General features: G+C 44.4%; 2 protein-coding genes across 2 annotated transcripts; both read right to left on the minus strand.

The window, feature by feature from the left end:
* Window positions 1–916: 916 nt before the first annotated feature.
* Window positions 917–3356, minus strand: FOMMEDRAFT_142959 (MFS general substrate transporter). Its single transcript, XM_007270730.1, has 9 exons — window positions 3044–3356; window positions 2931–2975; window positions 2811–2870; window positions 2644–2760; window positions 2371–2590; window positions 2050–2318; window positions 1952–1998; window positions 1658–1903; window positions 917–1601 (listed from the first exon to the last, which is right to left on the minus strand). The coding sequence occupies exons 1-9, from the start codon at window positions 3275–3277 to the stop codon at window positions 1529–1531; spliced, it is 1311 nt and encodes a 436-aa protein (XP_007270792.1). The 5' UTR covers window positions 3278–3356; the 3' UTR covers window positions 917–1528.
* Window positions 3357–5398: 2042 nt separating this feature from the next.
* Window positions 5399–7166, minus strand: FOMMEDRAFT_95052 (MFS general substrate transporter; the record flags this gene model as incomplete). The annotated part of the gene is made up of 9 exons (XM_007270650.1): window positions 5399–5471; window positions 5543–5788; window positions 5838–5884; window positions 5936–6204; window positions 6262–6481; window positions 6531–6647; window positions 6705–6764; window positions 6825–6869; window positions 6930–7166. The coding sequence occupies 9 exons, from the start codon at window positions 7164–7166 to the stop codon at window positions 5399–5401; spliced, it is 1314 nt and encodes a 437-aa protein (XP_007270712.1).
* Window positions 7167–9656: the final 2490 nt, after the last annotated feature.

Here is a 9656-nt window from a genome sequence, read left to right on the forward strand (position 1 = left end):
CGTGGCTTGCCCTTTGTCCATGTATGCATTTCTCAATCTTCGATTCTTTACTCATCTCGATCTTGTTCCCTTTGACCTCCATCCTTGTCTCTTTATTGGTGCACTGGTTAGCGATAAGATAGTGTGGCCTGCAATATGGTTTCGTGGCTGGGCGTTGTTTCTGATGTTATAAAAATGCAAGAAGGGAGACTGATGACCCAGTTCTCCATCTTTTTGACAAACACCTTCAACCCATCGCCTCAACCCTCGTTAAAATGACCAACACCACGCTTCAAAAGGTCAACGACGCTAAACGTGTTCACCAAGCGAGGCAATGTGGAGACCAGAGACTCGCGTGTAGACTCAAGCTCTCTAAAGCGCGTAAGTTGTCCTCATACGCAAGTAAACCGAAATCGTAGTTAACTTCTAATAATTTTACAGGGATTGAGCCGAATCTACCAGCCATAATTACTTCAGCCCCAGCCAACGACGCTGAACTACCCATGATCCATCACGCGTTGGGTCGATTTGTCGAAACTCACGTCCCTAATCTGTATTGGGATCTCACCGATCCTGATACATGGACTTATAAACGGCCAATGTCAGAAGAGGAAATGGAAAGCTCTCCGTTTTCTCCAGGGCAAGAGAAGATGATTCTCGTCCTCAATCCCCAGTACAACTGGACGATCACCATTGTACCACGACCAGAATACCAATTTATCACCATGCGTTGCTTCCGTTCAGCAATGAGTACGTGTTTACAACAACCAGTTTCCCGTGTTATTTGGGATTCTGCCGACCTACATATGAAACTGGCAATTGCTCTAGCGTACTTTCGTCGCACAGGGAATTTACCAGCCGCTGCCCCGACCTTGGACGTCTTTTCACATTGGCAACAGATGGTATTATTTGATACTGATCACGAATATACTAGGACAAGCATCGTTAAACAAATGACCAGCTACGTGACTCGTGGTGCAAAGAGGGGTCATACACATCTGCACACTGTCGACCTCTTAGGCTCGCAATTCATGTTCGCTGGATTGGTTTTCCTCAGCAAGCCTAACATATGGTGTTTAACTACCACCTGGCGCCACATAGCACGCATGGCGCATCACTTATTACCGCCAAGGTCAGGCCTCGTGTACGAGGGACTCTTGAATACTCGAGATGTAAGGTTGGGAGGCGTATGCGATGGAGATCCTGTGCCCGAGCGAGTACACATACCGATTCAAATATGCGCTGCCTAGAGTGATGCGCTTTACGTGAATGCCGGCAACTACAAAGAAAGCATCCGTTCATTTTTTCATGACTATGTACACGTTTACCTACTTTAGAAAGAAAATGTCATGATCATCATGGTTACGTAAAGAAAAATTCCATATTCGAGGGAATAAAAGTTCTATTAAAACTGAGAATTGACCCGTCGGCTTACATAAAATAAAAGGACACGACAAAAATTTAACAACCTTGAGATAAAGAGGCCAATACAATCGGTGATCCAACAAGGACCATTCTAAGGCTTTGCAAAGGCACTTTTTGTGGCGGATTACTCTGAACGCCGGACATCAGGAGGGACTGCGGCCCAAAGAATCAACATTGAGCATAAAGCGCTCAAGATCCTACAATTATTTCCAAAATTAATTCCGGAGTCAGCATATAGGAATTTGGTACTCACAGAGGTTGCAAGCTCATTACGCCGAATTTTGAGGACAGTGCACCTGTTACGAATGGGAGGAGGGCAGAGCCCATTTGTCCGAGACCACCAATCCAACCGACTGCTCCGTTAAGTAGCCAGTGCGGAACGAGTCTGCCAGCGACATTGGTGATGATGGGATAGATCGGACCGAGCAAGAATCCAATCAAAGCAACGGCGATGGCGTTTCCAATTAGAGATGGGATACACCAAATAGTAATTTCGAGTCTTATGAAAACAGTTAGCACGTATTACGATATAGTTGTGCAAACTCACGCAATACAGAGAACCGTGTACAGATATACAACTCGCCGATCGCCGACCTGAGTCCGTTCTTTAGCTATTTTAATCTTATCTTGGAATTATAACCTTACCACTCGGCTAAACCAGTGAAGAGCCAGACGACCAGTGGTCAGCCCAGCAAAGAATCCGAATGATAGGTAACCGGATGACGCGCCGCCATTCCGCTCGTCTAGTACGAAAGTTACAATCCAGCCGCCAATAGTGACTTCGATTCCGACGTAGACAAGCGCGAAAAATGCGAGCAGATGGACGACTTTCAACCGGAACACCTGGCCATACAAGCCTCGTCTTGATGCACTACCATGATCTACGACGATTTGACCGGCCTTTCGGAGCACCACTAGTCATGACAATTAGTCAAAAGCGTGCATAACATGACGTAAGGAACGAACCGTCCATGTGCTGGAAGCGGAAGACAAGGCATAACGCAATTAGATTGATGACAGACCCACCTAGCGATACGAAGTAATGATAGGACCAGTGAGGCATCGAAGAGAACTTTGTCGCAACCAAAGGGGAGACGAGAGCACCCAACCCGTAGGCAGCCTGCAGAATTCCTATCTTCGCCGAGCTGTTCCTAAGATTTATAACAAAAACCGTGGCATTGGCATTCTGCGACAAACATCAGTGGGATCACAACTCGTAAGAATTTGGGCATATCTTACTTGCAGGGCAATTCCGAATCCGGAGAATATGTATGCAAAAGCAAAGACAGGGAAAGGCGGAGTCGGGGCCTGGATGCAATATGCAATGGCATGAGAGACCGCACCGACTATCAACGTCTGTGAGACGAATGTCAGCTCAAGGTATCATCGAGCAAATATTTTATTACCGTTCCAAACCCGAGTTTTTGGACAAGTCTAATATTTGCAATGGCTCCTGAAAGGAACCCCTGACCGGTATGTCTCGTGAAGTGTTCGCGAACTAATAACATTGCAGCTGAAATACTTACGATGCAATTGAGTACGAAAATCATGGAGACTATGGTGTAACCGACCTTCAAGGTTGAGATGGTTAGAAAGAGGAATGACATGTCAAGTGACTTGAAAGTTGCAAGGAACTGACATGATAGTGGTTCTGCATAGACGGAAGTAATGGACCAACAGAACCGTCATTCCATCCTTCCATGAAATGTTCCCACAGAAGAGTGCAATAGCATATGATTTCCGTTCGACGTTGCTTCTTCGAATCATCGGGGACCAGTGTCGGAGTCTGTATAATAGAAGACGCAGGAGTGGGGACTCCTTCTGAGACAACTGGGAGCTCGAAAATTTCAGGCTCGTCTTTGGGTGTCAACATCCCGACCGGTGTAGTGAATCCAGAAGTAACTGGAGTCGTCGATGCAGACAAGACAGAAACGGTCGGCTCTTCGAAATCATCCTTTCCCTTCTTCTCGATGTCGATGTCAGCGAAGGAGACAAAGTTTTCCGCCATTGGAGGCTAGACAGTGGCAATTGCAGAGGTGCAACTAGAAGTATAAGTGACGATGAGTTCGTTGAAAGGTGGAGAAGTATAGGGAGAACTCTCTTATAGCAGACAAGTAGAAGTAAGAAAGCCTCGGTCCGACACATACCTAAAGAGTTAACTTTCATTCCATCCGAATGTACTGAAATCCAAGATCGGAGTCTGTGAAGTTCGAGACCAAAATGAATATGCGCATCGCCGAATCGATGTAGGGATTTGACGTACACAGAAGACCATGCTCGACGGCACGGATCTTCCTTTCCGGAACTTCAAGATATGCTTTGACAGATACCGGTTCAGCTGGACCAGAACACTCAAACCGTAATATAAACTACCCAGAGAAGAAAGTGGCGTTAAATTTTTCACGGGGAAAGGAAGGAGGAAGGATTACCAGACTGTCCTTGACGAATCCATAATGCCTTACTGTCAGTATGTACATTCTTGGCAAGCGAGCAACGAAAGGTATGTGGGGTTCATCAGGATGAGGACTATGTGGAGAAAGCGCCAACGAACACGTGTTGCCTCTGCTACACCGAGTGCTAGCATGGTTCTGGGAACCAAGGGGTACACCCTACAAGGTTTGGCTAAATTCAATAGAAAGTTTACCCGACAGAGAGTGTCCAACAAATTTTACACAGTCCGATTTTTGCGTAGACAGTAGTTTCAAGCAACTTCTGACAAGCTTTAGTCATACAGATGACAACTGTACACTGAGTGTGCAGACACGGTTGATCTGATTTGCTGTAGATGAAATAGATATGAACTGAACCAGATAGTCTACCGCTGTAGTACTTGGATTTGAATTAATCGAAGCACAGTAGTCCCCTGAGCGCTGTCATCATTAATACTTTGTGTTGCATTCTAGTTTCTCGGGATAGTAATATTTGCTGTGAGCAAATTAGAACCAGCGTCCTGATCGGTCCTAGGCGATTTAGTGAGTCATCGCCATCTATTGCGCCGTAAGCATGGTACGTGAGATTTGTCGCAGCCAGAAAACTGAATGAATGAATGAATGAAGGCTAGCCCACAAACGGAATGCACGGTAACTGCAAGAGGTGACGGTAAAAGGCATGCTGAGAGTTTCGGACTTCGGGTCGAGACGTCAGACGACGCAAGTCTTTCTCTTTTTCAAATTATATAATTAGTACTTCCACATATAGTAGTATTAAATTTAGAAGAGTAATTAAAATTCTCAATATGGTCATTAGACTTTTGATGCGTTTGACACAACAATTTTGTGTTTCCGCTCTGACTCGGACCCAGACTCTTTGACAAATCTTGGAGTATGTAAGTGACAGTAAGGTTGGCGGACCGAGTTACCGAATATCACATTTCTATGTTTTCTCGCCACTATTCTTGTCCCAAGGATGCTTTTGCAATATGCTCTTCTAAAACAACTCAATAGTACCGGGAACCACATTTTCCACTCCTTATTGAACTACATTATTATAGAGTGCTACAAAATGAACATAGAATAGCCGAAGAGTACGAATTAAGCACCGATATACACAGGTTTGGCTTTTACTTTTTCGTGATGCTTGCTGTTCACCTGTCTAAACCATCTTTACTCTCCTTTAGACTCAACTTGACATCCCAAACAACTGCGAATACCCTCTTATGCCTGCTCCTCTACAAAGTGGAGATGAATCTGGAAAGGACAGAGACGACCTTGTCTGGAGGCATTTTGAAGGAAGTATCATTTTCAAAAGCATCGAATTATGATCCACCCCTGTAAGGTCCTGAGTGAGAAATAGACAGCCAGCATATTCGGCTCTTCGCTCTAAAAATCGAAGGGTTGATGAAACACTTGCATACGGCAAATCGGAGAGGAAATGATACATCTTGTCGGAAAACGTCGAGCTAATAGGAGCTTTTTACGAGAATTTCTTGTTCCAAAAACATGATACGCAGGTCCAGAAAGCCAAATAACCTTGGGATGACGATTAGTTGACTTTTTTACTCCGAACGACGGACATCGGGTGGGACTGCCGCCCAAAGTACCATCATCGCACTCATTGCTGTTACAATCCTACAGGATAATTAAAAATCGAGTTAGTCAAAATTCTCTCAGCAGTTGCACGGAAGAAAGGTCTTACGCACAGTGGTTGCAAGCTCATAACACCAAACCTTGATGACAGTGCACCAGTAATGAACGGGAGCAACGCGGATCCCATCTGTCCAAAACCACCTATCCAACCTACCGCACCGTTGAGCAACCAATGCGGGACAAGTCGGCCAGCGACGTTCGTAATAATAGGGTAGATTGGTCCGAGTAGGAAGCCAATGAAGGCTACGGCGATCGCATTCCCGATGAGCGATGGGACGCACCAAATTGTTATTTCGAGTCTATGCCATGATTAACAATAAGATTTGACAAGATGGTTCTCGTCCTTACGCAATGCAGAGGGAGACGTAGACGTAAATTACACGCCGTTCACCTATCTAAGAGCCATGTTTAGATCTACAGCAAGAGTTATGAAGGAGATGACACACCAGTTTGTTGAACCAGAGAAGGGCCAGACGTCCAACGGACAAACCAGCGAAAAATCCAGACGACAGGTATCCAGAAGAAGTACCTCCATGACGCTTGTCCATGACAAAGGTAACAATCCACCCGCCAAGAGTGACTTCCGCTCCTACATAGACGAGAGCAAAGAACGCGAGAAGATGGACCACTTTCAATTTGAAAATTTGGCCATATAATCCTCCCTTTGGTGAGCTGGTGGAGTCGCGGACGACCTGGCCTGACTTGCGAAGGATCGCTAAAAAGTAGTGTCAGCAAAACCAGAACATACACAAGGCCAAATGACAAAACGAACTGTCCATATGTTGGAAGCGGAATACAAGGCATAATACAACAATGTTGACGATGGCTCCGCTCAATGATACAAAGTAATGATATGACCAGTGCGGCATAGAAGAGAACTTTGTTGCTACTAAAGGAGAAACAAGCGCTCCTAATCCATAAATCGCCTGCAAGACTCCCATCTTGGCCGAACTATTCTTTAGATTGATTACGAACACGATGGCACCAGCATTCTGCAACAAAGTGAGGAAGTAACTTCGTGAAGAAGCTCAGAGTGCCTACCTGCAAGGAAATCCCAAAGCCCGAGAAAATGTAGGCAATGGCAAAGAGAGGGAACGGTGGGGCGGGTGCTTGAATGGCGTAAGCCACTGCTTGACAGCTAGCCCCGATGGCTAGTGTCTATAAGAATTTCCTTTAGCCTATGTCTCCACGTTTCAACAAACGAGATCTTATTACAGCTCCAAACCCGATCTTTTGGACCAACTTGATGTTCGCGACTGCACCAGAGACAAATCCCTAAGGATAAGTATGTCGCGTAAGGCGTTAATTGAGCGTTAACACCGTGAAGGTGCTCACGACACAGTTCAACACGAAGATCGTTGAGACGACAGTATAACCAATCTGCGGTGTACATTCTCAATACTTATATCACGTTCTGAAGAAAGAGCAGAAGCAGCTTACATGGTAGTGACTCTGCATAGCAGGAAGCATCGGGCCATTAGACCCGTCGTTCCACCCTTCCATAAAAATTGCCCACAGAAGCGCACAAAAACTCATGAGCTCCATGCGACGCTGTTTCTTGGTATCCTCAAGAAAGTTCGAAGTAGTACTATCCGCCCCAGGAGGTGCAGTAGTAAAATTACCCGCAGGAATGATTGGCAACTCGTAGATCTCAAGTTCATCCTCCGGTGTCCGCATTCCCATTGGCGTAGTGAACCCAGAGGTGGCCGGCGTGTTGACTGCAGAGATGACAGAGACGGATGGTTCCTCCTCATGCTTCGTTCCTTTCATCTCGATGTCGACGTCGGCGAAGGAGACGAACTTGTCAGCCATGACTGAAAGGGATAAGACAGTCACAGAAGACCAGTACGGGGTACAAAAAGCTGAAGGGGAGATGAACGACGGTTGCATATATACTATTATGTATAAACTGACAAACCCAGTCTTAGATCAATACTCCGAAGTTCCGCCGGCCCAGGGCAAGTCCTTCTGGAAAACCTATTGTTCCATCCAAGCCAGGTTGTACAGAAGAGCAAGATGGGGACTACCCCACCCCGGAATCCGGAAAGAATGTGCAAGTCGCAGATTGGTGTTAGGACTAGATGCACTCAGAAGAACACGGCATTAGACGGCACGGAACTCGTGTCGAAGAGCGAGTCCGGAACTTAAGTCAATAGTTGACCTAGCTGAGGTGCTCAGGAAGACATTATAGGGCAGTCTATCGTTTTGCGGCCATTCGGGTCAGAGGACCAGAGGGGGAAAAGGCATTCATGTCACTTGAAAATGCAAAAAATTTGCTCGATTCTACGCGATCCTGTAAGAACTGGCTACGTTTCTGCAAAAATTGCGTAATTGCAAACGTACTTTGATATAATACAACACGCACACGACGGCATGCGTGAATAAAAATGAGCTCCGGTAGTCGAACGAAGAAAGATAAGCTGCGGACGGGCTTGGGGAAGCGCCAGATGAACATGAGCTTTGCTTCTAAATGATCGCAATATCGATGGTCTTCTCAAGATACCCACTAAGAGAAAGTTCCATATACCTAGTTCATCCGCTGGCCAGTTACCTTGTTAGGATGTGATAGGAATTATCCGATTCAGGCTTAGACAGAACGGGATGGACAACAGCACGGGAAGCCGTACCATGCGAAATCCGCAATACGTTGCCACTCATGTTTACTTGCCTTAAATACTCTACCGGGTCTCGGTCCGCAATCGTTTAGCTTGAAAATACAGATAGCCGAACCATTTACCCAGTGCCCTTCATGACGAAGGAGCGCTGTAAAAGGGGTCTATATGTATCTAGCTCATGAGGGCATGCAGAGGATGGCTTTGAGAAAGTCTGTGCCCTAGGCGGAAAACTGGCTGTTATGGCACTATAGGTTAGAATATTCTGTAGAGCTTTCTGGGTTGTTGAATGGTGTCAGCGGTGACAGTAGCAGTGTCATGACTCGTGTGCACAATCAGAGATTGTGTAGACAAATCCTAAAGAATCAGATGCTTACCTTACAACCCTCTCCTGGAGTCCCTATTCTATTTATTATTTAATATGTTATTGCTTTTTTGGTAGAGATAGGGCTTTCTTTGCCCATTAGTTGTGGTGAAAACATGTAATATAGTACTAATGGTACAAAAAAAGTAAGTAAGTGTTTAGTATGAGCATTAGGGTTCTGCATGTATGTATCAGGAAAAAGTCACATTTCTTGTAATTTCTTATAGACTTTGTGAAGTAACATATGTATTGTTTATACATTATAAAGTAATTGTAAAGCTTGTAATTGAATTACAATGTTTAAGTAAGACATATTAATGTATATAAAGACTATATAAGTAGTGCTCTGTGTGTAGCATATACACTTACATGTGTAAATGTAGAGTCTGGGGGAGCTATACAATATGCTAGTAGCATATACAGTGTATACAGTGTATACACTTACAAAGAAGGTATATAGGTAGCATAGTTACTATAGATATTGAATATAACTAAATAGACTTGTTCACTGCCTTCAAAGTATGCTTTACTATCATCAAGTCCCTAATAGTTCTAGGGCAAAGGCTTGAACAACAAAAAGTAATAGTATCTTGTCCAGATGAGAAGATCCATTCAACAGTAACAGAAGAACCTGTAAAACAGACCTGAATATTATTTGAAAATGATACAAAGAACAACATACCTGGAATACAATGTATATCCTGAGCAAATAGTGATAGTAAAGGAAACTGAGCACATTGGCCAGCCCACCATTTGACAGGGTCATAGTCTGTCCATAACTGTTCCTGCTTCATAGAGAAGTACTCCTCAAGCTCAGTGTTACTGTTTGACAGCTTGTTGGTAGAGAAAAGACTTGCAATATCATGTACACTTGTTTTAGTGTTGTCCATGTGTTAAGACAAGACTACATGAGTGTATGTCTCAGATGATATAAACTACATTACAAGCAATGACAAACAATGATGGAATACCTTCCATCATACATCCTACATCTGAGACATACTGTTAGCCTGCCTAAATCCTAAGGCATCTTAGAGGGGAATCACACAACAAGGGGTGTAGTGGACTCTGCTCTTTGTTTGTTTAGCTTCATTGTCTGTTAATTAGAGTACTATTTATACTAATGATATCTATGTTTTGGATGCATGTCTCAATTCAGTATGTTCTGTTGTAATGACATACTTATGACAG

This window comes from Fomitiporia mediterranea (genome assembly GCF_000271605.1).
Source record: "Fomitiporia mediterranea MF3/22 unplaced genomic scaffold FOMMEscaffold_14, whole genome shotgun sequence".
NCBI classification, from domain to species: Eukaryota; Fungi; Basidiomycota; class Agaricomycetes; order Hymenochaetales; family Hymenochaetaceae; genus Fomitiporia; species Fomitiporia mediterranea.

Excerpts from the sequence above, each read along its gene's own strand:
- FOMMEDRAFT_142959 (XM_007270730.1), bottom strand. The coding sequence starts at position 3,277 with ATGTTGACACCCAAAGACGAGCCTGAAATTTTCGAGCTCCCAGTTGTC. Across the intron at positions 2,761-2,810 it reads AAAAACTCGGGTTTGGAACG|ACGTTGATAGTCGGTGCGGT; the intron begins GTAATAAAATAT and ends TTCGTCTCACAG. Across the intron at positions 2,319-2,370 it reads CCGCTTCCAGCACATGGACG|TGGTGCTCCGAAAGGCCGGT; the intron begins GTTCGTTCCTTA and ends TGTCATGACTAG.